Below are 25,064 nucleotides of genomic sequence, written 5' to 3'. Positions count from 1 at the left end.
CGTCAATAAAGACTGTTGGTAGTTCCATGATTTAGACCGATTGATTAGCGCTTAGCATGAGTAATTGTCGATTCAATCAATATCTTCCATCATTGGAAAAGCTGCCAGCGTCGTGCCTTGTTTATTTTGCTACATAAACCAGCTCATTCGCATCAGTTCAATCCTTTCTCGACTTCTAGCATCATCTTTCAACTTGACTCCGAACACAGCGAGGTACCCTTGACACAGAATCGAACATCGAAACACTTTACTACTGATTCTCTGAAGGAAACCTTGGGTGTCTTTCAACATGCAGCTCTCATCCATCAACATGATCCTGTCCATCGTCTGCCTCATGCTCACCAGCACCTTGGCAACCGCTTCTCCAATCGCTGCAGCCGACTTCTTGGATGCAAATTCATTCAATGCGACTGCTCATAGAATTTCCGTTCTCGAGCAAGAGGCCCTCTCCAGCCTCCGCGCTCGCGATGATCCCGCCGTCTTCACGATCCATCTCGAAGACGACGTCCAGGACTTCATTGGCTGTGTGCCTGAACCGGCAGTAAGTTCACTTCCCCCGACAAAATTAACGGTCGTACTTGGTACTAATATGTATCCCAGGATGTCGGTCGCTGCACAGTCTCCTTCGTCGAACACAGCACCTGGGATGGCATCGCCGGTCTCTACATCTACGACCACTGGTGCAACAAGATTGGCGTCAACACACACGTCAGCCGCGCCACCCTAGGCTCCAAAGTCGGAGAGATTGTTGGTGATGATCGTGGATATTCGATGCCTTCCGAGCTCAAGTACCTCTTGGTCATTTACATCGATCAAAGCTTCAATGAGAACACCAATGGTGGACGTGGGGTTCACACGAAGTATAGCGGATATGACAAGTATCCGTTCTACAAGATGGATTATTATAATGGTTATGTCCATAAGGCTAGTATTGCTTCACATATTAGCATTGGGAATGGGAAGGAGCAGAATTATTTCGTCATGAGATTGCCGTTTAACTGTAGATAGACGGCCTGCACTGTCCACCTTGAACTGTGGCTGGCAATTTCGAAACAGTGCATGGTTGGCGTATGAGGTCTCCAGTACTCTCGAGAGAGGCTGTGCCTTCTGAAAATACAGCAGCGTTGTTTTTTAGAACATGTAATGCAACAACAAACCCCTCTGAAAGTTCCACTGTACAATTGATTGTGCTCGACGCCACGGAGCCCGCATCTAGAAATTCATCCCAGACTGTAAAGAATCAAGTTCCGAGATGCCGCAGTCATAGTAGCGCGTTATCAGGGCCATGTATGAGTGAATCCGTCTGCGCCCGCAGCTTCAATATCATTGATGGGCTTCACTAGACGCTCTCAAGCAAGTAAACGAGCCAAAGAGACTAGTGTAGCGTAGCATACAGTACAGCAAGCAACCGTCAGAAGCGCTCCCGATCGTTGGGATCATGTATTCTTGGAAGCTCAACAACGGATAAGCGCCAAGTCTCATCTTCCCAGATGTATGGTATCTGTAGGCCACGGGTATCAAATTTGTGATTTTTCGGGGTCTCCGCCATTACTCTGTCACTAGAAACACGATCGATGGGACTCGTGCCTCCCTTGCAGACACATCGTTCGATCCTTTGCTTCAGGAAAGAGCTCTGTGGCATTTGGGGGATGTTGGTGAGTGAAGGGCCAACTTTCCATGCCTCATTACGACCATTTGCCAGAATTCCACCGAATCTCATCCGGTCTAGTGATAGGGTGGTACGAAGAAATTCGATCATGTCGAGCCAAGATCCTACTTCTTCGTTTCCCTTTCGATCGTTTGGGTCTTCTGCATCATCATCCAGACGGATGATACTATCGCCTGAGTGAAGCAAGACATGCTTAAGCTCTAGGGATCGCAGTGAATTTCGATGACGTGTCACTAGGTTACGAAGCTCGGCATCAGTGGTTACGAGATGCTCAAGAGAAAGATGTTTTAAGTCTTTCCAACATTGAGTTTCTGATATGAAATCGGAAATCCGAGCATGTCGGTTGTACCTGTACAAAGTAGACACCAAAGATTTGAAGGACACTGCTATATGTTGCAGCAATGGAGCGTTCGAGAATATGTGGCTGAGTGAGGTATCTGATAATCCATTTACGTAGCTGTGTTCGAATTGAAGGTCGATGCCAGTGAGATTCGCGAGAACCATTGATTCCGGATTGGCCTTACGACCTAATAGGTCCCAAGTCATTAAATCCATGCCGGATGCTTTTATCTTTTTGATGTGCTCCGTGCGACACGAAGCATATGCTGCATGGAGAAGTGTCCAGAAAGCTAGTTCCTGGTGCCGATTTTCGTTCTGCCTCTGTCGACGCTTACTGCTGGCAGAAGTATCTCCGTCTGCAGAAGTGCTCACTTCCCAAGCAGTCTTGTCTTCTCCAGAGTAGATGTGCATCTCTCCTGTTGCGAACAAATCATACTGTAAGCATTGAAGCATAGGGAGCTTGCTAAAGATATCGATGAGCATGTTCATTTCTACTGATGGTGTGAGAGCCTCCAGGTCAGCGACACGTGCACACCATGTATCGAAGTATGGTCTCAACTTGTCATCTGGAAATCTAGCTTTTCGCAGGCCTCGTTCCAAGTCGTACATTTTCCACAGTTCAAACATATTGACGTGGCCGGCAGTCTCTTCCGCGACTCTTCCACTTGTATTTTTCATCTTATACTACACGATGGACAAGTCAGCACAGGTAATATTCTATGTGAGAGGTTTCGGAATCTGAAGCGAAGTATACAACTCATGTACAGTGAAAGACTTGATACTCTCTGGGCTGACACTTACTGGATCGTAGCTGATGACGCGGACATAGTTGGAAAGCACAGAGTCATATGCTATATTCTTAAGCCTTCTGAAGCTCTTAATCCCGACTTTCAAGAAAACAATTCTAAAAAGGAATGGAGATGCAGTGGAATTGAGCTTTCTGAAAGTGAGTCGAGCTCTCTGCAGGTCTGGACGAGGAAAAAGTGAGCAAATGGCGGTGAGGATCTCAGGGGGCAGGTCGTCAATGCAATACGAGGACATGTTGATGAAACGATCTGAGACGTCGGAAAGTCGAGTTTATGTTGCTGTTGAACGCTCAATTTTGAGCAACAGCGTTCAAGTGATATTCGTTCGATGCTGTAGTTGAAAGAAAGTCCACACTAGCCTCGCCTCGCCTTGCATAACGGTTACGGTATGATCGTGTTTCTGAGGCTGTAATTCACGTGATGAGGAGCTGGCACTGATTAGGTAACTCTAAACCCTACATCTGCCTACAGTACCACACCAGAGCTTTTACTTTCCCTCCTAAACACCTGTAGTACCTGCTGATGTCAAGCCCGCTATTCTTCAATGCAAGTGAGTTATCGAAGCCACGGTTCTTTCGGATTTTAAGCCGGTCTCCTCCTATTTGCCGTAATGGAGAGTAAAGCCTTCGAGCTGACACCTTCCTCTGACAACATTTCTCGTAAGTCCTTCCCTGAGCCACCTTAAAATTTGATCGACCACACATATTTACAGCGGTCCAGAAAATGACAAGGCATTTTCTGGGTATCAGTGGACTTATTTCTCTTCTCTACAAGAAGGTCCGCTTCGCTCACGGGCCGAGCTGTTTTTAGCATCCGTGAATTGGCCTGCACTCCTAGAATACTCAGCTAAGAAGCGGCATGGAATCAACTGCACACTACTTCCGAATATTGGCCTTGGCTACAACCACATAGTTCGTATTGTTGAATTTGCAGATGAGACTCGATGGGTGGCGCGACTCCGAATGCCTCCTCTGATAAAATCTGGTTCCGATAAAGACGCTCTGAAGAACACAATGAATTGTGAAATCAACGCAATTTCTCTTGTGCGTCAAAAGACTGGAATACCTGTCCCTCAAATCCACGCATTTGAGGTGGAAAGCGGTAACAGCGTGAAAGCACCATTCATGTTAATGGACTGTCTCGAGGGTAATGTAGGAATGGATTTGGGCATGAAGATACCGCCTGAGTACAAGCAAGCCTTTTTGAGCAGTCTAGCAAAGATACATGTAAGTAAAGGGACTTGTGTTCGGAGCACATAGGGATAACTAACTGGGTTGCCCCAGGTCCAGCTATCCGCGGTGCAGCTACCTAAGATCGGGACAATTGTGTCGATAAATCGGGACAGCACTTACCAGCAAGGTCCGATACCAGGGCTGGGGGGCCCTTTTGACACAGCAACTGAATTCTTCAAAGCATGGGCAGCAAAAGTTGAATTTGGTATGTCAGACGAGCAATTACGAGCAGCATCCGGCCCATACGCTGCCGAAATTATTCCCTCGGTCTCCTCCTTCGCAAAAGCCATCAATGAGCTAGCTGGTAGACTGTCTATCCGCGATCGCGGCCCATTTCCTCTCTGCCACGGTGACTTTGGCCACAACAACGTGATCGTCAATGATAGATATCACATACTCGGCGTAATTGACTGGGAATCAGCCTTCGCTGGGCCGTGGGAGGTATTTGCAGATTTCCCTTTGACATTTCAAACAGTTCCACCTGCTATGGATGCACCATGGAATTATGATGAAGAAGGTTCTCCCCAGAGTACCGACTTGATACAAAAGTTTGCCGACCAGAAAGCCTATATGGCGGCTGTGAGACAGGAGGAGAATAGAAATGATGGAATTAGCCTTTGTCTATCGGAAGCGCTAGGGGATTCAAGAAGACGGCAATTGGCAACTGCGATGAGGCTGTATCAGAATGGAAAGGTTGGATGGTACTCCAAACTGATCGACGAGTTTCTCTCAGAGTTAATCTCCTAAAATTTAGTAGATAAGGTCAGCTCATTTCCATTAGATGCCCAATAAATTGTCGGCATAATTCTTATCAGCACCCTTTCATGCCTTGTCATTGTGGCTGTGATGGACGAAATTAGGTGGGGTCAGAGTGTTCAAATGCTCAAAAATGCTATTGGATTTAATGATATTCCTCGATAATCCCTCAGATTGCTTTGCAGATAGAATGACGAAATACATGTGGTAATGACAGACTCTGTCTAAAAAGCTCCCAACGAATGCATGACAACCTTTTCTGGCATTGAATCCCTCCTACGTAGAGCTAATTCTGCATACCGCATTCGCATACTTCTCCGCGCTTGACTTCTTTGTTACAGCCCAGCCTTCAGCAGGTAGTGTAAACACTATCAACGGAATCGACCAGCTCAGGCGTCGGGCCAGCGGCCATATTGTTGAAAATTTGAGTTGACATTGTGTTGTGCATTGTGGTGCTCTTCGATAACTCAGTTCATATGCTCCAAGTGTTTGGGATAATGATTCCTTACCAATTGAATGTACTAAGGTAGAATGATGAATGTAATTTCTTACGGAACTTGAGGAATGGAATTGCAATTGACCTGTCTGAGAGTTAGCTTGTACTAGCAGGAGCTTTGTGAAGATAGAATCTAAAGGTCATGGCCTGAAAATTGGGAATGCTTTAGTGTGACTGAAAACGGACATACTTCTGGCTGAGTTGAAGTCGTTGTGAGATGTTATTCTCAAGAAGTGGGAGAACATTGTGCTTTATCTTTAACTCATGTTAGGCAGAAGCGAGCTCTAAATCTTGCCTGGTCGCCGAAACAGTTTGCAACGAACGCAGCTGCAAGGCTCTGTGAGTCATTTGCTTCTCTCTGGACCAACCATCGATCTTGGACAGAACCAACAAATGGAACGTACAATGCAGCCTGGGCGAAAGTGGACATAGTGGCGTCGGATGTGAGGCTTATCGGCCGGCGCCCGCTGTTGGACGACAAGTGAAGGACACCAATAAAGCACTGCACATTCTACTCGGTGTGGGAGCAGAAGTCTAAAAGAATGCCTGAAGTCCTGCGAAAAGGCAGGGAAAGATAAGAAGAGCTTGCACAAATCTGGACAGCCAATTATGAAAAAGACGAGCGAACCAAAGGAAGCTTACCTGTGCGTTGTGAGTTACAGCTTTCCATGAAAGCACGAAGTAGGCCTTTTAAGTGCTATTTCATCTTTTCACTAAGCATTTCAAGAAGCCAGCCAAATGTTCGCGGAATTGCGAATTCAAAGCGAGATTGCGAATGAACCGTCATTACTATACAAAAGATTAAGACCTGCTGAAGGAAAAACAATATAGACACAAGATGTATTCTGCTTCAACATTAGTCATAATGTTTTACATGAAATTTGGAGGGGCGATTCAGAAGAACGTCTGACATACCCGATCCAGGGACGAATGCTTGCTTAGCCTTGTGCAAAAACCCCTTCATTCCCTTCTCCTTTTTACCATGCTCGCCAGCTTCGAACTCCTTGTTTCCATCTCCGGTATTAACAAACATACCCGCTCCACCACCAGGCTGAGTTTCAGAATCTCCAGAATTATCAAACATGCCCGCATTATTGCCAGGGCGAGTCTCCTTGTCGCCAGAATTATCGAACATGCCAGCTCCACCACTGCCAGCTGTACGATTTGCACCATCTGAGGTATTGCTGAACATCCCAGCACCAGCATCACCTCCACGTGAAGCACCTTCCGAAGTATTGCTGAACATGCCAGCTTCAACACTGTTGCCCGATCGGTTCGCGCCATCTGAGGTGTTGCTGAACATGCCTTCATCGGGTCGACGGCCACTATCACGAGTCTCTGAATCTCCAGAGTTGTCGAACATTCCAGCTCCTACATTTGAGTTCCCTTCCCCAGTACAACGCTCCGAATCTCCTGAGTTGTTGAACGTGCCGCCCTCGCTTGTTTCGGCTGCCGCTCGACGGTTGCCGTCGGAATCGTTGTCAAACATGCCGGACATATTGACTGTCAATTTTCAGTGCTTTTAAGAGATGTATTTGAGTGTAAACTTGCTACGTCATTGAGTTATGCGGAAAAGCAAAATGAAACGTAGAGAGTGAGCTGAGAAGAGACATGTTAAATGCGGGGGAACATCCGTGGAAGCTTGACGTCACCTCACTCGAGCGGACCAACGGGCCTGAACTAAATATTGATTTCGCTACGGAAAGAAAGTCAGATGTCCTTATTTGCTAGATATCATCTACCTTCGTCGTGTTGACGAACAGAAAGTAAGCTTCTGCGGGGGGCGGCTGCCAATGCGGGGTAGATCTAAAGCATGCCGCTAGTACATCATTTACTTGTAACATAGGTTCGGGCCCGAATCTTAAAATTTAGCTTTGTTAGCAAGTGGTAGCGAATTACTTTATAGCAGTGAGCGTATTTCGTAAGTCTGCAGAAAGAAAATAGCGACACTTTAGAGTGTATGTGGCAAGAGCAGAGGTCCTTGTAGCACCCCAAACAATGCTCCCGCAGTCCTTCAGGGACCTAGGGATGAGGAGATGAGGAGGGTTTCTATATAAAGCGATCCCATGGCACTTTAAAAGCCTGTGTAATGAGCGCGACATTCTGTCGCAAGATAGATTTGAAGGATATTTATCGACTGCAAGCTTGGGGGAGAGGGACTAACTACCCTTCTCAATGGCGCTTGCGAATTGGCAAAAAGTATCTGCCAGATGGCCTAGTTCAATGAGGCATAATTCCCAGTCGTAGGTGAACCTGTCTTGCGCTTTGATCAAACGGGACATATCCTGGTCGAGTGAAAACGTTGAGTTTTCCTTTGAAGTTGTTGTTGTGATGTTGTCATTCAGTGGGTTTAGCGAGGTTGCCATGCCTATATTTTCTCATGTTTTCTTTTGGAGAGGTTTCAGTGACCATTGCTCCACAAACTTTCCAGTGGAAAAATCCGCTTAGCGATGTTGCGACTGATAGTATACCGGCCTGGTCAATAGTCAAAGCCATAAAAGTTGATCTCATTCGCATTACTTCACCCTCAGCTACTTTGGAAATCCAAAAGTCCTGTCTGACATGTGATGAATAGTAAATAAACCCATCAAAAGAGTCAGGTAAAACCTGTGCGCAATGTACACTACTTATTGCGAAGCCAGAGCGAAAGTCTCAAAAGACTGACTTGCGCTCGCCGCCCAGAAAAAACGTTTAGAGAGACAGTAAAGCATCTGGGCCATGGAGAGCTGGCTACAGTAGGTGTACGTGAGTGTTTGAAAGAATTGGGCTTGGTGTAAGAGTGAGAGAATCCGCAAGCGGAGTGGCGGTGGTATGTAGAGATGGGGTGAACGCGCAATTAGAAATTATGTTCCTCCTCCTGCATCTCACGTATCTTATTCCACAACTGTCCGACGATTTCCAACAGTCTGGCCGCTTCCTGCTCTAGTTCTGTGACCTGAGTTTCCACGTCGGCCGCCCTCCCCTTGTTCCTTCGCAATCGGGAGCTTGAGCCGCTTTCGGACAATTGCTCCATCAAGTCTCTCATTTGCTCAGCTCGTGTCTGTAGGCCGCGAGCTATTTCCTCTTTCTCGGTTGCATCGTTGATCATCTCTTCTAGTTTTCGTTTGAACTTGTCTCGGGTTTCGTCGTCCATTGTTCGAAGACAGGATCGAAGCTTCCAAATGGGTTACCTAACCATTGTACAAGAGGCGGAAGTGACCAACTTACATGTGTAAGAGCTAGATAGTTGAATTCGTAGAGGAGTTTGTGTCCTGCTAATGGTATCCTGGCAGGGCAGACATGCAACTGATGGGGGAGGCCAGCCGTATATAGCAGCTGACATGGCCAGGCATCACCTCCGCATGAAAGGCCCTACACGCTATTCTGCACAGCGAACCAACTTGAATTTACGCCGCATATTGCTAATTAAGGCAGCCGTGGTCATAGAAGTACGAAGGCCAGAACATTGCCTCGGCATCCTTGACCGCATATGCATGGATTCGTGGCAAATTCGGGTACGTGAGTTGCGTGCATAAAGACCAGCCAAGCTACTTAGTCAATCCACTCCCGAATGGCTACAAGGCCACAAGGTGGCCCAATTGAACCACACCACCCAACTGCGGTCGGTATGAATCTTACAGCTCTACCTGCATCATGTAAAATGTGTGTTATGACACCACGTTCGCGAATAACCTGAACCTTCTGGCTGTTAATGGCAGCCTAAATTACCTAAGCACCAATATCACCAATGCTTCCCAATGTGATCGTGAAACGTCAAGAGGGCAAGGATATCTTTTTTCTACCTAGTTCAAGGAATGGATGCTCATCGCGAAGACACACCACACACTTACCTTGCTCTTACTGGTTGCACAGGTCGTTCCCCCTCCAAGCGCGTTATTTCTCCTTGGGTCTTATCGCTCCACTCACGTAATTCCTGCAACTTGTTTTGTGCCTCTGTAGTCCAGCCCTTGAGTTTTTGCCATTCCGGATCTTCTTCGTCGTCAAAGAGATCGTTGTCCCTGAGATACTGAGTGTACTCTTCGGAGGCACCCAATCGCCGCGTTAATCGTTCTTGCAACTCCTTATTCTCAGGACGTTGGAAGAAACTAGGGACTATTTTGTCGCGAGGATCGTTGTAGAGTCTGGGATAAATGCATCTATAAAACAGCAAGACGAGGTCAGATGGATCTCGGAATATATAAGCCATCGGCAACGTAAAATTGTCTTGAAAATCCCATTCTCTTGCAAGCTGAGAATGACTAGGTGACTTGGATTTTCTCGACGATAGAACGTTCATAAATTCGAATGAGACCTTGGGAGCGACTGATCCAGAATCATGGCCAGTAATCCACGGCGGGGGTAGAAAGAGGGGCTGTGGAACAGTAACCGAGAACTCCCAGTCAACGATGCCGCGGATATGAAGCTCGTCATCCACGATGATATTATTGACGCGAAGATCAGGGTGAGATAGGCAGAACGAGCCTCCTGACGAATCTGCCTTGAATCCAAGAATCCTTTGTGCTTCCTCTAAGCTTAGGGCATTAAGTGCGAACTCCTCGTACTCAGCCTCCTCTTGACCAAGTTCTTGGGAAGGCATTTGCCACATGTATTGAAGCAATTGATACTGATCCCTCAAGAATTCGTTTGCAGTGGCAGCTATGGACCGTACAGCTGTAAAACCATCGACCTGGAGCTCGTTCTTGCGCATGGAAAAGGCACCAACGATTTTCGGTGCGTGTTTGAGACCCATAATCGATTGAGGCGTAAAGGATTCTTCCCGGGAAAACAAGAACGACCATAATCGTACCCCGGTTCCGAACATGGTGTTTGGCATTAATGAGCCTCCCAGAGGGAATTCAAGCCGTCGTAGTTCAGCAAACATGTCAACAATTTCTCCGAAAAACCGACGCCGGCTGTCTTCGGGGCTATCCCGAAGCAGTTTTTTCGTCAAAGGTCGCCCATCAATATAATCCAAGACCATGAATACTTGATAAGTCGAGGTGTCTCGTCTGAGTCGACTCTTGCCGTATGCGTATACCCTAGGGATACGAATGTCTGTGTGGTCGAGCACATATCTATGCACACCATATCAGTCTTGACTGCATTGATCTCGTAGGTAACGCTTACTGCATGGTACAGACCTCACTGCGTACCTTATCCCATACATCATGGACCGCTGGTTCGATGGGAAGCCTGACTAGCCGGGTGGTGCCATCAGAGAAGTCAAGGATGAAACAGACATTAAAGCTGCCTTGGCGCTGAGATCTGATGCTACATGGCAAACCGCCGTTGTAGCTGGAAGCTAAAGCACGAATAGCATCAGTGTCAATTGAGCCAATAAATTCATCGCGCTTCATTTTGCGCTGCTGGTCTGTGAGAGGCCTGAGACTGAAAGGAGAGGGAAGGTCGCGTCTGAAAACGTGGGTGAGGTACGACCTCCAAAGGCGGCGAATGTGGAAAAGACATCGTGTCCACGGAACGAAAAGAAGGCGCTCAATGACTAGACGCATTGGGTTCAGAAAAACTTGCTGTGGGACATGGGCGAGGTGCCTAGCATCGATGGTTGCGTGAGAGGTTGGAAATGGCGAAATGCCCCTGAATATCATGGACGACTCGCTAAGTCACGTGACTACAGTATGTACCTATTCAAAGGGAATAGGGCTGAACCGCTCTCCCCTCTCCAACGTCATCACCTGGGAACCTGGGCATCGAAATGTACTTTACGGCGACTTTGTTGTGCAAGAATAGACCGTCAATTATACCCCCGTGAGCGGATCATATTAGCCAGACTGGCCAAGCGGCGCCCGCTCTTGTGTCCCCTCCCTCTAGATCTTGCATTGCTGGGTTCAACCCCCCGACAAAGTGCCACTGCCCAAACTCATTGATGGGCTTGGAAATGGGAAATTCAAGTAATCCGTCATACAAGTGCGCAATTGATAGATCGTAGCGACAAGATCCTGCTAATTGGTATGGTACGAGATCGTTATCCCTCGTTTCAGCATGCATCCACCTTCTGCAACAGTCTTCTCCTCCTCGATTCGATAAGAACTTGCATGGCAGGGTTTCAAACCTGTTTTCTTTATTCCTTTGTTCACTCCGGAGTCTGTTTGTCCATTCTGGCTTCAATTTCCGTTGTTTAGAATAGTCTGATCTCTATCCTTGGAGACAAACTTATGTGAAGCTTTTTAGAGAAGACTATTTTATTGGTTTGCTCTAGCTTTCTAGTTGATCTATAAACATTTCTCGGTTGTTCTGAGGCATTGTTTGGTAATACATAATCGCCAATCCCATCTCTTAACTTCACTCAACTAGCTGGGACTGGACAAAGGATACTTGAATCCTGTCGCAAATCAAGGCCATGAGTTCCGACCAGCAGACCCCTTTATTCCCCTACGAAGGAATCCGTGCAATCATTGTCTCTTGGTCAGATGATGATTTGGATCTCTATTGCGAACTTGTTGATATCAACAATGCATTCGCTTTCCTCAACTTCACCCACCATCGGATGTATTTCATTCCATCTCAAAACCCCTTCGACTCCCTGCTCGAGAAGATTAACCACGAAAAGCCGAATGCCGCGGCAGAGAACTCATTGTTGGTTGTATATTATGGAGAAGATGGGCAGCTTCTGACTAACAGAAGACTGCACTTCACTGCAACCAGAGAATCCCAGCACCCAAGTATTGATTGGACATCGATGCAGGCCAATCTCGAAAGTGCCAACACTGACGTCCTGCTGCTCTTAGACTGTTGCCACGCAAGTGCTGCAGCTAGTTCGTTTGAGCAGAGTTATGAAGATGACCCTGAGCCAAGAAAACGGCTCGAGATTCTGGCTGGCTGCGGATATGATTCAGTTACTCGTGAGGCTGGAAGATACAGCTTCACCAAAGCTCTGATAGCAAAACTGAATGAAAGAGGTAAGCTCGAGTGTGTGTTCTCTGTCGGACAGCTCTTCCAATCTTTGCATGCAAGAATGCTCCGACAGCATCCATCTAACATACCGGACAGCGATGATGATAAGTACAATAAATGTTTTGTAGCACCTGTGTATATTCCTCGGTGCACTGACCCCATTCACGTCAGTATCCCGCTGAGGAAATTGGATTCACCGAAGAAGGAAGATGCGAGTGATCAACAAGATCATTCTGTGGATAATTGGCGCTACCCCTCACCCACTTCACCTTCGCCCACGGCTCCTAAACATGCTGACTGGTAGGATGTGATCATCTGATCAGTAGTGGATCGAAAGATAATCGCATAAAGCGGAACATCTTTTTCAGAGCTCCATATGTCCCTTCCTGTTCCTGCTTTACAGCAATCATGACACGATCAATGTTGATAACTTATGGGTCAGAAGACACGAGTAGGGCCTATTCAATGTAAAACTGCAATCATAACAACAATTCTTATGAATCATTTGCTTTAGCTAGCTATGTAAGCGATTTTGATGATTGACGTAGCAGCCAATGCAACCAAGTTGAAGTGAAGTTATAAAGCTGGGGCAGAAGGTAACCAAATAAGTGTAAAAGAGTGACAGATATTGCTTATAAAAGCATGCAAACGTCTGAAATGAAAACCCAAAAACTCTGACACTTATATATGTCGGTTTGGTTCAGAGACTCTAACATCCAAATGCCCATCGAAACATATTCCAGGTGATATCGTCCCACCCTGCTCCATACAGATGGCTGTACCCCAGTCTCCCATTATTATAGAACTCCCACGTAGGGTTGGCAGGATCAGTGACCTTTCCATTATAAGTCCAATGAATATCGCGAGTTTTCCAGATATCCTTCCTGTTATAGTGTACGTTTAAGGGCCGTTGTCGGAGTGTGTAGCCCTCTGCATCTTCCAACAGGGCTCGCGGCGCTGCAAGATCCTGGGCAAGCACGTTGCAATTGCTATCGAAGAGCCAGATTTTAGGATCTCGCATATCAGGTGCTTCGGTGTCGAAGATCGTAAATGTGCATTGTGTAGGGACAGGGTTCTTGCGGCAATACACCCAGCCCTGGAACATACCCTCATTGAAACCTGCGCCGATGTCGCCTTCTCTCCAGTCGTCATCACGGGCAGATATGCCCTTTGGTATGTCTTCGAGGCTAGTGAAGTGGGAGTAGTCTTCAGATGTACCGATTGTCGCCCATGCATCCACAGAGCCAGGAGTGGGAGAGCTGGTGGCGAGAGAGATGCACATGGCGAAGAAGACTGTGGCGATATTGAAAATTTTGAACTTGCTGTAGGGCTCCATTTTGAGAGCTATTTTGGTATCAGTTGAGCTCGATTTAGTTGCTGATTCAATTGTGATGAATCAGTTCACTGCGGATGGAGAGAAAAATAGCAGTAATGACAGCATTATGCTTGATATAAATAACTATTTCTCGAACATAGAAATATTTGCAGGAATATGATCCCGTTGTCAAAGTTCAACTGGAGAAAGAAGATCATATACTGATGCTAACGAAATCAATTTGAGGAATGTGACGGGTAGAGCATGGCTCAATATCGACCCACTCACCATGTTTCTATTTTGGTGGTTCCTTTCAACTCATTTTCGTGCTCCTTTCAAACGTCCTAGTCTCATGTCTCGGCAGTCAGTGCCATTGGCTATGCCATGGAGAAGGTGGTTCTTTCACACAAGCTCTTAATCTCCTGCTAGGATCACGTCAACAGAAGCTGTGTTAAAGACTATTGCACTTCCCATCTAACCAAGCAGTCTCGCGCGACGGCATTTAATCTTTTTCAACAGTAAAAGCCGAACAGTATTCATGTTAGAGCAAGGATAATGAGCAAGCCTCCCCATGAAAGCTAAGGAATGGGGAAAAGTTTAACCTACTGATATTTCTTTATGTCATCACGATCACTTGCAACAAAGACTTCAGCTTCAAGTATGTGACACAAAATTTTTGATCCGTGTGCACTAATGAGGGTAATTAAATGCGTATAGCATTTGCATAGCTCTCAGTAAAGATTTTGCCAATTCGAGAAAACATCCCTGCCCAAGCAAACAAATGCAAGAGATCAGAGAAAGAAACCATGCAATATGACCCCCATGCTTTCAGGATTTATGCCTAAACTTTCTCCCCAATGGACGTTTGACCGTATTAGAAGCCATTAAAATGATCTCAATCAAGGGTACTCGTCTCCGCAATTGAAAGGAATTCGGAAGAAGTCGTAAAACACACCCTTCCAGACGCTAGATTGGACTCTGTTCGAAGAGCGCCAGTCTTCTGGCCGATCTCTCCAATAAAATGGAAAGCTGACGTACCAGCTGTAGTAGATCTTCAAATTGTAGTTTCTGGCGGGAGCTCCTTGCCAGTCCTCACCCATCCAGAGGAGAATGTTCCACTTCAACTTGCTGGTAACCAAGTCAGTCCCATGCTTTTCACCATTAACTTCGCGGTGTAATTCATCGATGTTTCTCGTCCATTCACCAAGGCGGTAGCAGTTGTGGTCGTATGCAACAAACTTTACGGCGTTATCGTTGACTCTGCGGGCATAGGCAAGGGTGCACATTTGGTGGACATCTTGGCGTGGCTTGCAGGACTGGAATGAAACCTTCGGTTCTGGCTTGAACCATTCTCCAGTCTCTGGGTTGCCTTGGACTGCTGCGATGTCATTGTCGTCACGACCGCCGAGATAGGGGTTCGGGTAGGTGGGGACAGTGGTGAGGTTTGAGATCTCCTCGGCTGTCAAGTCGAGAATCGCAGAGTCGCCTGCAGGAGCTGCGAGGGTGGTGGTGAGGAGGAGAATGAGGAAGGTGATCAGAATCATGACGTTGAACTTGGAGGAACGCATGACGGAGGAAAGAGGGTTCGATCTATGCTCAATGATGTCTGTTAGCATCTGCGAGATGAAGATAATCAAGTCGAGATGATCAAGACTGACCTTTGGGTGTGTCCGAAGACTATTATGATCTGTGACGTGCGCAGATGTTTGTTTGCAGTTGCTGTGTGATATCCTGAGTAGAGATAAACATCAGCTTCAGTCCTCTTACTCTCAAGAATTGATCAAAGCAATACTTGAAGACTGGGGATAGGGCTGACAGAAGAGCCTACTGTTGGGTCCTTGCCTTCTCACACAAGGCAAGTGTTCTCTGAGGAATCTGTGTTGTTTGGTTTGGCGGAAAGGACAAGAATTCTCATGAGAAAAATTCAAGGCTATTTATCGTCTTGTCGCCTCTAGGTTGCGGCCTTAGCGCGAGAAGCTGATCAAGGAGCCGACAGTCGGAGATTGTATTGATTTCATCGGCTCAATCGGTAATGTGTCTAATTTGCTACATGGGATGCACGCCCAATCGAAGTCAGCGGAATTATTCGCTGGTCTGATTCTTAAAGTGATGATTCTGTTCTTTTGCTACTGTAGAAGGTAAGGTGCGTCTTAGCCTTGGGACGAAGATTCCATTTAAATCCCGTCTTCAATACTCATAGAGTTTTTTCTGTGGTCCGGAAACGCGTCGAAAAACAATAGGATAGACTTAAGATCCTTATACTAGTGAAGTTGACTCGGATCAAAATAAAGCGTACCGCATTAAACCTACAGGGAAAGTCAAGATCACATCTCAAGGAGGTACTCACGAACTCATGGAGCCCAGTCCGAGGTAGGAACAAAAATTTTGCTGAGCCACACGACGGTTCCCGCAGCAACATATATCAAGGCTCATGACTTCGTGGTCAAACTATTGAGAGGTAGCAGACCTGCAGAATTATGGGTTGTTTTCGCTGCCCCTGACAATTCCTCTCCACTGGCACATGAAGCCTCTCTCAAGACTCACAACATATTATCAAGGTAATCACGGTGACTGCTTTTGGCTAAGCACAAGTCCAGAATAGCTGACTAACCAAATGTAGATATGACATGATAACAGAACCGACGCAAACTCCATCGAGGCGAAAATCCAGCACTTAGAGAAGACCAAAGCTCACAAGAAAATCAATTAAATTCCTGTCCCTGATCAACCTCGAGAGTAGTGACTTGGCCGACCTAAGGCACACCAGAAGGGGAAACGTCCAATGGGAAAAAAAACCTCAGACTTACAAGATCATCATGTTCTGGGAAGATGGACTTGTTCAATATCATTTCGCTATTCAAGTTACATGACGTAGGTCACAGAATCGAATAGTACCAGGAAGTAATGCTTGCTTTCAATACCAACCGTGCGATGAAGCTATGGTTACCAGCCCTCTAAAACACTTCTGATGAGAAGAATAAGGTGGCTGTTAAGTGGTAGCAGCAAATTGTTTGTAGTGGTCTGTAGGAACCTAGAGGGTGCAGTAGTTGTTACGTAGGGTGAAGCTCAACTTCGGGCGTAATCTCGGGACCGTCGACCTCTGAATAGATAAAAAAAGACTCGATTTACTATGATTGATCAACAATAAGGAACTTCACCCCTGAACCGGCTCATCTTTCAAAAGGCCGATGATTCACATATCGAATCAATACAATGTGCCATCAGCTGCTCAGAACCTGAACCTAGCCAAGACGCTAAACCCCTAAGCGAAAACAAAACAATCACAGCTTTCCAGTCCCGGAGGTCCAGGCTACTTGAATTTCCTCCTCGAATAACGCACCTACACACTCTTTCTTTCCCCATCAAAGCAACGTCAAACCCCATTCTACCACACCAATCCCACTTCTCAACCACAAACAAAATGCCCCTCACGCTAAAACTCATCTCTCTCCTCGCCATCGTCCTCACCCTCCTCTCCCTCGCTGCAAGCAGTACCGAAACCTCCGCATCTTCAAGCCTCGACAGCGGCTACGCCAACCACACCGCCGAAATTTCTACCATCCTATCTTCTCGCGAAGTCAGTTGGAGACCAGGCCAGAGTATCTCTATTGATCTCGAGCCTGGTATGAGATTCCAGATCTGCGGCGCGAACCCGGATGATGGACATATGTGCTATGTTTCTTTTGTTGAGAAGAGTACTTGTGAGTTCTGTTTTTGCTTCTACGCAGTAGTTTGACTTCTACTTCCACTTACAGAGTTCTGCCTCCAATCGAAAGCTGGGATTAATTTTGCGGAATACCTACTGACTTTCTTTTTTTGTTTTGTTGGTGTAGGGGGAGGATGGGCTATAATGTGGGCATTTGATAATAGCTGCAACCTCCGCGGTTCCAACACCCACGTCGCTCGAAACTGGTAAGTCATCAATTTCTCCCCCCTCTCCACCACTCCCCCTTTCCCCGCTTCTCCTGTCGCCTCTCCTCTCTCCCCTCTCTCCCTCTTCACCCCCACCCACAACCCCACAATTCTAACCACCACTTCTCACCTCTCACCTCTCACCTCTCCCTTCCCTACAGGCTCAACGGTATCTGGTTCTTCAGCACCGACCTCCCTACCTTCCTACAAGTCGAAATCAAGACCTGGTGGAACGAAGACAAGAACGAAGGCGTGAGTATCTACTACAATAAGCATCGTACGCAGCCGTTTGTGGGTAGGGATTATCCCGTCTTTACGTATAAGACGAGATATCCGTCGAAGACGCCGCCCGGGGCGGTTTATGCGGTTTTTAGAGCGGTTTTTAGATGTTGAGAGGGTTTCAGTGGGGGTGATTTAGGTATTTTGAGTTGAAGGGAATGAGGCTAACTTTGCCTGGTCTTGGAGGAGGGAGTGACAGTCAAACCTCACGATAATCGCTTTTAGAGATTTTGTGAGTCCTCGTGTCCATGTGACAGAGAAGACCCAGAATTCAGCCTAGAAACAAAGTTCTTCTTCTTGGCTAGTCTTACATCCCCTAAGTGTCTAACATCGTCTCGTATTTGATTTTTTACCTTATTTTGTCTGTTGCAATGAAAACTCTGAATTTTTTTCTTTTTCGGAATGATTCAAACACACGTTTATTTACTTGCCGATGGGAAGCTCATTATGTAAGCACCCGAGCTTTACATGTCCTCCTTCGCATGGCTCCTTCCCCTCCAACAAAAAAGTAGGTAATGCCAATTTACACCACACCGAAACGGACGAAAAACAATCTCATTCAAGCACCGTATCCTACCTGCCAATCTTCAGCTTTGAGTGAGTATATGCATTCCAACCAACCTATTCTAACCCCCTCCCCCCCCCCTCTCCCTTTCAACCACAACAAACAGAACAGAACATATATATGATATCCTCTTAATTACAAAGGAACAAAGGCGTTATTCTTCTCCCCCAAATCCCAAATCCCAATTCGCCAGGACAGATAGATCTTCCTCTCCTCATCACTCTGTCTCTTTAACTTAGTGTGTGTCTGTGTCCCTTTTTCAAAAGAGTCAAGTAAGTTAGAGAAGAAGAATCGGAGTAGTAACTTAAGATACCTTACCTACCCATAAGAAGCAAGCATAAACGTAACGGCATGCGTCAAAAGAGCCATCCCCTCCCCTCCCTCAAACTGCCAAAAACAGGAATACTCTTAGGCACTGGAAGCGGGTCGGGAGTATCTCGAAAGGTATTCAGAGAGAGATGGGGTGGGATGGAGTGGGATGGGATGGGGTTGAAGGGAAGAAGAAGAAGAAGCTGCAAGGGAGCAAGAAGAAGGGCTCCATTCAGCTCAACTGACATAAACTCAATTCGATTCAGGGTTATTTAATTCAGTTCAATTCATCGATTTCTGATCTCAGATACTCTCTCATCCCATTTCATCTCATCCCATTTCATCTCACTTCTCTACCTCCTTCCATTCTCTCCTATCCGCTCAACACAGGCAGACCGACAGACAGACAGACAGACAGACCAGACCGGTACCGACGTCTCAAAAATATAAGCAAGGTGGCTTTACCCCATATACACATCATCAACGCATGATTTCATGCGTCGGTACTTCATTCCATTCCATTCAATTCCATTCCCACTCGTCCCCATCGCGTCTCCTCTCCTCCTCTCTTCCCCTACGCTCATTGCCTTGTTTGCTTGCTTGCTCGCTCCTCTCCTCTCTTCAAGCATCCATCCATCCATCCATCCATCCATCCACAGAAAGATATCATTCAGTCAACGCCCCCAAAGCCCGTACGAGATATCAATCAGTCAATCAATCAATCCAGAGCAGAGGTCCCTCGCAAATCCAGCCGCAGCTCATCAATCCATCCATTCATCCGAACGCCAATGCGCCTATATGCGAAGCATGCATGCATCCCCTGTGCCTTGCCCTTGCATTCCGGCCTCTATCTGTCTGTACTCCTGCTCCTGCTCTGCTCCTGTTCCTAGGTTGCATTCTGTACAATGTACAACAAAAATAAATCATGCAAGTAAGCAATAATCCTACACTACTCCTGTCTCTCTTTTGCGTCGTCAAGTTCCTTCGTGATTCGTCGGCGGTTTTTTATGGATGTGGGTCGTATCGTCGATGATCTCGTTAGAGCGTGCCTTTCATTTGTATCCATCATATCAGTGGAATCATCACTGACTCATGCCATCTTCACTACCGACTCTTGCTCCACCAACTGGCATAGGTGGACTGGCACTTTTACTCCTCTTCCAGAAATTCATCCTAAACCGGCTGGGCTTCTTTTTTAGTTTCCCGATTTTTTCGGTCACGGTAGATGGTGGGCCTTTGTTCTCCTCACCGTCCCCCTCACTTTTGCTCCCTTGAGTCGTCGAATCCTTGCTTGAGCTTCGATCCCCACAGCTCCGTCCATTTCCAGTTGATGTCCCGGTTGGCGTGAGAATTTGACTTGAGTTCCCTTTCTCGATCGAGTCGGCATCTGACATGATGCTTGTCCCTTGTGTACTGGGGCTCAGTGGCATCTTCCCGGTAGTAGCACTTGTGGCCTGACTAGTCCAATCTCCAGCAGAATTGCTTCCTTCCGTCCCATCACTGCTTCGTTGCTTCTCTGATTCCGGGGCTTTTGGTTCTTGTGGTGTTGGAGGGTCGATTACAACAGGATCGGTGACCAGAGACTGATGGTTCACTGATATGCCGTTTGGCTGCGAATCGATGGTCTGGGTGAGGGAAGAGTCTTGGCTGGGATGATCGAGTAAACCGGGAGCGCTTGCTGTGGCGAAGCTTAGTTGTAGTTGACTTGGTTTGGAGGAGCGCCGAGAGCTAGAATCTGGTAATACTTCACTAGGTGATGGGGTCGCCGAATCTTCCACCAACGGTTCCGAACCAGGCGATATTTCCGGGAGCGTGGTATGATGTCGTCGACCCTCCTCAGCAACACCGTTTGTCGGGAAAGGATTCTTGGAGAGGAGCGCTTTTCTCAAGTCCATATCGGGCGACAAGACGTTACCTACCTTCTGATAACTTGCATCAGAAGGATTGGCAACGCTCATTGTTCGTGGGGAAAACATGCCATCCTTCATGGTAGAATCATCACTACCTTTCCTAACCCTCTCTTGTTCATCGGCAATCGTTTGTTCCCAGGCAGCCTTATTTCGTAAGAGTTCTTCTACACAGTATGCCATTCCTGGCATAACATCTGTGACACCTTGGAAAAGTGGAATGGCGAACATGTTCATGAATCCTATTTGGGATTTTCCAAGCTCTATTGGGGCTCGAGTCGGTGCAGCAAAGAGTGCGGTAGGGATGCCGAGGTCTGTCTCCATTGAGGCTTGGCGAGAAAATTCGTCAGTCAATATTGATGTCCACCGGGCTGCAACTTCGTATTTGCGTGCCTTTGATCGTTAGCAAAAGACAATACGAGATCTCTTATTACTTACTACGTTGCTAATGTCAGCGCATTTGATCAACAACGAACAAGCAAGCGTTCTTTGCTCATCAATGAGTCTCCCGTTCCAGCCATCAGTGCCTCCATTTTCATGTAGCTTTTCCTGCAAAAACCCAAGCTTCTTCATGTAATCGAAATGAAGACCCATATCAGTAGCAAGGATCGAACTAATCATAAGCTGACGCATCTCTTGACCCCGGAAAGCTGCTGGCCAATATCGTCGAAGGATCTGGGAATAAGCCGCGCAATGGAACGATTCGAGGACCGACCGGTCATTGTACAGTTGAGCAAGTGGGGCATTAAGCGTTACCAGGAAAGCATTGTTGACACCAGGATGACCGACGTCATGTCCGATGGCGGTGATTAGAAGAGTAAGAGCGTCGAAAGGTCGAATTAGAGCGGCGATTGGGGAAAGCGGAGGCTCTGGCGAATGACCCGAGATGGGATATGGGGGCAATCGGCCCAGTCGGACAAGAAAGTGGAAACAAGCCTGTAAGACGTCGACGACATGACGGAAATTATGATACGGGACAAAGGCATTGTATGCGGATCGACTCGCTACTAGAAAAGCCGTGAGATGCTCTGTATCGGGTGTCAGCATGGAAGCACAATTATCCGAAACATGTCCACAAAGAAGCTGCCACTTACCTGTCGATATCCGCCACCTCTCCAGTTCCGGCATCGTAAGCGCGTGCTGTAGCATCAGTAAAGCTGCATGGAGAAGCTCGTCGTCGGTGAACTCGTGCGCCGAGAAATGCCAGGACCCGACGGACGCTGCAATCTTCTCTCGACGATTTAACGCAATGGATATCCTTATAGGAGCCATGGGCTCTTCATCTCCTCCAAGCTTGCAGATTCCGTCCATCAATCCCGATACCATAGCTTCCCGTAAATACGCATATGGCTTCTGATCATCCACTCCAACCCATGATCGTTTCCTCCCTCGTTTCATTTCCATAAGCGCTCTATGTTCCTTTGACGCATCTTTGTGTGCTCGGTAGGCGTGAATTGCGAGACTCGGTAATCGTTCTTTGAGCAGCGGACTCGTCAATACGTCTACTGCGCCAACATCCAGATACTTGACTGTTCTCGTTTGATCGAGTGGCGTAACCAGACCCCCACGTTTCTTTGAGAGAAAGGAGGTGTAGCCCAGTTGGCCTTCTGATCGAGAATTGGTCCGCCCCCTTGATGTTACTAATAAAGGGTTCTGCTCTGGAATGGACACTACCGCTACCGGTACCACTAGCCTCGACAGACTCTGATATTGTATCTCACACGCTATCCACTCCAGGAGACTGAGTCCGTATGCCTCCTCCTCTATCAAATCGTCATGTACCCCGTCTATCTGCAGCTGGGTACTGGGCGAAGGTGTCCGCACTTCCCTCGAAGGTCTTTCGGCAAGTTGATCTTCGTATGGTATATCTATTAAGACGAGGGTGGGTATTAATTCGACGATGGAGGACTGATTCAGTTCGGAGAGCTTCGATATACAAGATTTTCCAGATATACAGACGTAAACTGTCATTCAAGTTAGTACGTTGAAGCGATGCTCGCAGATGGATGGGGGGCCTACCTTCACTAAAGATACCAAGTAGAGTTTGTAGATTCTCATCTACCGCGGTAGGAGCGTGGACGGGTGTGTGGTGCTCTGCATAATTAATGACGCCGTCTGGTGAAGCCGTTGATGTCGCATCTTCCCTCTTCACTAGCCTATCTTCACGGGCGTTGCGATCGACGTACACCACATTGCATGCAGCGTAGTCCATGTCTGCTTCGCGCACCGCGACGGCGGAGATCTCTGTACCGCCGAGTCGTCCCCAATGAATTGATCAGTTGCGAAGTCCTGGAGAGGTTGCAGATGGCTGGTCCAGGCCAATATCGCGATCTTTGTATCGGCGGGCCGTGTCGCAGTGATGAAAGAGTGGAGGGCTCGAGCGCAAGCTTCCAGACTCGTCGAGACTTGGGCTCGAAAGACTCGCAAGACCTTCGGTCTTTGTCTTTATGCGGCCGTTGAGATCGTTTTAATTGATCGCAAATATGGGAGGAGGTGATTGAGGGTCTGGTTCTCAAGGAGCAGCGAGGATAGGGTATGTTTCGCGATTGCAGGGAAGGGCGGCTGAAGTCGAGGACAGGACTTGGCTGGTAGACGGTGACTTGCCCTTGTCTTTGAACCACGAACGTTTCTTTGATGGATAATATACGGGCGACCCAGATTATGGAAGAGAGGAGCTGTTATGCGCACTTATATACCGAAGAGAAGCTCCTGCGGATTCGGTGTGGTTCGTTTGGCAGCACATCAATTGAGTCTGGTGTCACGGATGACATGGGACTCGAGTCGCAATCCGCGCGCAGGCAGATAGAATGCAAGCAAGCAATTCCGGGAAGGGAAGCTCGATGCCTAGTTAATGCAATTGAAGTCTGGGTCTGACTGCGCTACAGGCAATGGGGAGAGGAGCGGGCAGTCTTCATTACGGTCGCAGAGGGAAGGTCGGGTCGATCGCTGTGGATGCAGCGCAATAGCAGAGGTCGAGTAATGAGGGGGTTGCAGGATGCAGTACGAGGTCAGGTCAGGTAGTCGACTCGATGTGGTACAGTACAATAGAGGACAGCGCTGGGCTCGATAAACCGGTCGGGGTCGAAGTCGCAACCTGAGGTGCTGAAGTGCAGTGCAGTGCAGTGCGGGCGTGAGGAGTAAAGCGGGATGTGATGTGATGTGATGTGATGTGATGTGATGTGAGAGGGAGTGAGGTTCAGGTTCAGGTTCAGGTTCCAAGCTTGATAGTGGTGTGGTGTGGTGGTGGTGCTCGAAGTCCTGCTCTGCTGGATGGTCGAGGTCGAGGTACGATGGAGGAGGGACGCTTGTCTGGTCTGGGCTCGACTCGGCGTGGTGAGAACCAAGAACCAAGAACCAAGAACCAAGTGAAGAGGGACGGGAAACGGGGGACGGGAGGCAATGAACGAAGTGTCCTATCCTATCGTGCCTAGGTATGGATGAGCAACGGGGGAAGAAGTTAAGGTGGAAACCACTCCTTTTCTCCACCTCTCTCACCTGGGCAGTAGTGGGCAGTGGGCACCACTTGGTGCTGCACTGGGCCGTGGACCTTCTTCGGACAACCCGCCGCAGGCTGGGTCCAGCAGCGAGCAGTTGCTGTGATTGGCCACAAGCGGGAATTTTCGCAGGGTCGGGCTTCCCAGTGACCACGGTAAACCTTCCAGAAGGCCGCTAAAAGCTTCGAATCAGCGTGGGCCATACTGTACTGTATGGATCAGTTCTCCAGGCGAAACATATCACTTTCCTCTACCGCTCTAGTTTATATGATTTGCGACTGATTGTGGCCCGGTTATCGCTTTCTATGACTACCGTTCTGTACTCTGCATCACTCCCAGTATATGAATCTTTATACTCTTTGACTGCTGTGATCTGCTGTTCCTCAGTCTATTGGTATTAAAGCTAAGTTACTGAAAGTCCAATATCTCTCTCAAATCCCGAAGTCATATCGCTTACCCCTTACCTTATCAGTCCATCAGTCACCTATCTGCAACAGTACATTAATATGGGGCTGAAATCATTCCACGGTGCTTCTAGTGCTCGACATCAGCATCTACCGAGATGGATCATCAGTGACTGTCCGGCTGGCGTCAGCAACACGCCTGCTATGAACGCCTGTGATTGATTGGAATTGTCTGACCTTCCTGATCGGCCCTGGATCAACAACTTCGGACTTGGCTCCTAGAACCCACTTCTTGCAACGCTATGAGGGAGACCCTTGCGAAATAAGAATTTGTAGATGCAAAAAGTAAGTGAAGAAGGAAATTTTGCTCATCCCAGATGGGCCAAGAGGCGGTTGTTCAGGATCACCTGGTAGATGTCCTGGGTTGAGAAACATAAGGATGCAAAGTTGCATTTTCCGGTGTAGAGAAGTCTTGGGTGCAGCGGTGCAGTGTTCACCACAGAAACACAACCAACGAGCTCGAAATCAACAATCAAGAGGCGGCAAAAGATGATGCAGATTTGCATCCAAGCCCGGCAGATGAGAAACAATTCACAAAGGATTGTTTGGTAATGCTTGAGTAATACTAACAATCGAGTCTGAATACACCGTACCTCGGAGCCAGATACCTAGGTACCTAGGTAAAGAGAA

General features: G+C 47.5%; 11 protein-coding genes across 11 annotated transcripts; 4 read left to right on the top strand and 7 right to left on the bottom strand.

Annotated features, from left to right (window-relative positions):
* Window positions 1-66: 66 nt before the first annotated feature.
* Window positions 67-1,008, top strand: ONS95_008420 (uncharacterized protein; the record flags this gene model as incomplete). Its single annotated transcript, XM_058501974.1, has 2 exons — window positions 67-541; window positions 601-1,008. Exons 1-2 carry the CDS (start codon window positions 290-292, stop codon window positions 1,006-1,008), a joined length of 660 nt encoding a protein of 219 aa, XP_058363296.1. The 5' UTR covers window positions 67-289.
* Window positions 1,009-1,411: 403 nt separating this feature from the next.
* On the bottom strand, window positions 1,412-3,128 carry ONS95_008419 (uncharacterized protein; the record flags this gene model as incomplete). Its single annotated transcript, XM_058501973.1, has 3 exons — window positions 2,810-3,128; window positions 2,568-2,692; window positions 1,412-2,502 (listed from the first exon to the last, which is right to left on the bottom strand). Exons 2-3 carry the CDS (start codon window positions 2,572-2,574, stop codon window positions 1,412-1,414), a joined length of 1,098 nt encoding a protein of 365 aa, XP_058363295.1. The 5' UTR covers window positions 2,575-2,692; window positions 2,810-3,128.
* Window positions 3,129-3,154: 26 nt separating this feature from the next.
* Window positions 3,155-4,793, top strand: ONS95_008418 (uncharacterized protein; the record flags this gene model as incomplete). Its single annotated transcript, XM_058501972.1, has 3 exons — window positions 3,155-3,473; window positions 3,535-4,040; window positions 4,098-4,793. Exons 1-3 carry the CDS (start codon window positions 3,425-3,427, stop codon window positions 4,791-4,793), a joined length of 1,251 nt encoding a protein of 416 aa, XP_058363294.1. The 5' UTR covers window positions 3,155-3,424.
* Window positions 4,794-4,959: 166 nt separating this feature from the next.
* ONS95_008417 (uncharacterized protein) lies at window positions 4,960-7,053 on the bottom strand. Its single transcript, XM_058501971.1, has 4 exons — window positions 6,214-7,053; window positions 5,941-6,143; window positions 5,312-5,383; window positions 4,960-5,259 (listed from the first exon to the last, which is right to left on the bottom strand). Exons 1-2 carry the CDS (start codon window positions 6,794-6,796, stop codon window positions 6,100-6,102), a joined length of 627 nt encoding a protein of 208 aa, XP_058363293.1. The 5' UTR covers window positions 6,797-7,053; the 3' UTR covers window positions 4,960-5,259; window positions 5,312-5,383; window positions 5,941-6,099.
* Window positions 7,054-8,134: 1,081 nt separating this feature from the next.
* On the bottom strand, window positions 8,135-8,431 carry ONS95_008416 (uncharacterized protein; the record flags this gene model as incomplete). Its single annotated transcript, XM_058501970.1, has 1 exon — window positions 8,135-8,431. The coding sequence occupies one exon, from the start codon at window positions 8,429-8,431 to the stop codon at window positions 8,135-8,137; it is 297 nt and encodes a 98-aa protein (XP_058363292.1).
* A 693-nt stretch (window positions 8,432-9,124) lies between these two features.
* On the bottom strand, window positions 9,125-10,634 carry ONS95_008415 (uncharacterized protein; the record flags this gene model as incomplete). Its single annotated transcript, XM_058501969.1, has 2 exons — window positions 9,125-10,352; window positions 10,405-10,634. The coding sequence occupies 2 exons, from the start codon at window positions 10,632-10,634 to the stop codon at window positions 9,125-9,127; spliced, it is 1,458 nt and encodes a 485-aa protein (XP_058363291.1).
* Window positions 10,635-11,635: 1,001 nt separating this feature from the next.
* On the top strand, window positions 11,636-12,493 carry ONS95_008414 (uncharacterized protein; the record flags this gene model as incomplete). Its single annotated transcript, XM_058501968.1, has 1 exon — window positions 11,636-12,493. The coding sequence occupies one exon, from the start codon at window positions 11,636-11,638 to the stop codon at window positions 12,491-12,493; it is 858 nt and encodes a 285-aa protein (XP_058363290.1).
* A 405-nt stretch (window positions 12,494-12,898) lies between these two features.
* ONS95_008413 (uncharacterized protein) lies at window positions 12,899-13,525 on the bottom strand (the record flags this gene model as incomplete). Its single annotated transcript, XM_058501967.1, has 1 exon — window positions 12,899-13,525. One exon carries the CDS (start codon window positions 13,523-13,525, stop codon window positions 12,899-12,901), a length of 627 nt encoding a protein of 208 aa, XP_058363289.1.
* Window positions 13,526-14,182: 657 nt separating this feature from the next.
* On the bottom strand, window positions 14,183-15,661 carry ONS95_008412 (uncharacterized protein). Its single transcript, XM_058501966.1, has 3 exons — window positions 15,333-15,661; window positions 15,163-15,235; window positions 14,183-15,094 (listed from the first exon to the last, which is right to left on the bottom strand). Exon 3 carries the CDS (start codon window positions 15,070-15,072, stop codon window positions 14,404-14,406), a length of 669 nt encoding a protein of 222 aa, XP_058363288.1. The 5' UTR covers window positions 15,073-15,094; window positions 15,163-15,235; window positions 15,333-15,661; the 3' UTR covers window positions 14,183-14,403.
* A 1,168-nt stretch (window positions 15,662-16,829) lies between these two features.
* Window positions 16,830-17,809, top strand: ONS95_008411 (uncharacterized protein; the record flags this gene model as incomplete). The annotated part of the gene is made up of 3 exons (XM_058501965.1): window positions 16,830-17,205; window positions 17,338-17,416; window positions 17,578-17,809. Exons 1-3 carry the CDS (start codon window positions 16,926-16,928, stop codon window positions 17,807-17,809), a joined length of 591 nt encoding a protein of 196 aa, XP_058363287.1. The 5' UTR covers window positions 16,830-16,925.
* A 1,041-nt stretch (window positions 17,810-18,850) lies between these two features.
* PDE2 (3',5'-cyclic-nucleotide phosphodiesterase) lies at window positions 18,851-24,222 on the bottom strand. Its single transcript, XM_058501964.1, has 4 exons — window positions 22,496-24,222; window positions 21,571-22,440; window positions 20,915-21,504; window positions 18,851-20,869 (listed from the first exon to the last, which is right to left on the bottom strand). The coding sequence occupies exons 1-4, from the start codon at window positions 22,686-22,688 to the stop codon at window positions 19,652-19,654; spliced, it is 2,871 nt and encodes a 956-aa protein (XP_058363286.1). The 5' UTR covers window positions 22,689-24,222; the 3' UTR covers window positions 18,851-19,651.
* Window positions 24,223-25,064: the final 842 nt, after the last annotated feature.

The sequence above is a fragment of the Cadophora gregata genome (genome assembly GCF_030347475.1).
Source record: "Cadophora gregata isolate MNR1 chromosome Unknown scaffold_2, whole genome shotgun sequence".
In the NCBI taxonomy this organism is placed as follows: Eukaryota; Fungi; Ascomycota; class Leotiomycetes; order Helotiales; family Ploettnerulaceae; genus Cadophora; species Cadophora gregata.
Note: the sequence above shows the minus strand (reverse complement) of the source record. Positions and strands in the feature narration are given on the sequence as shown.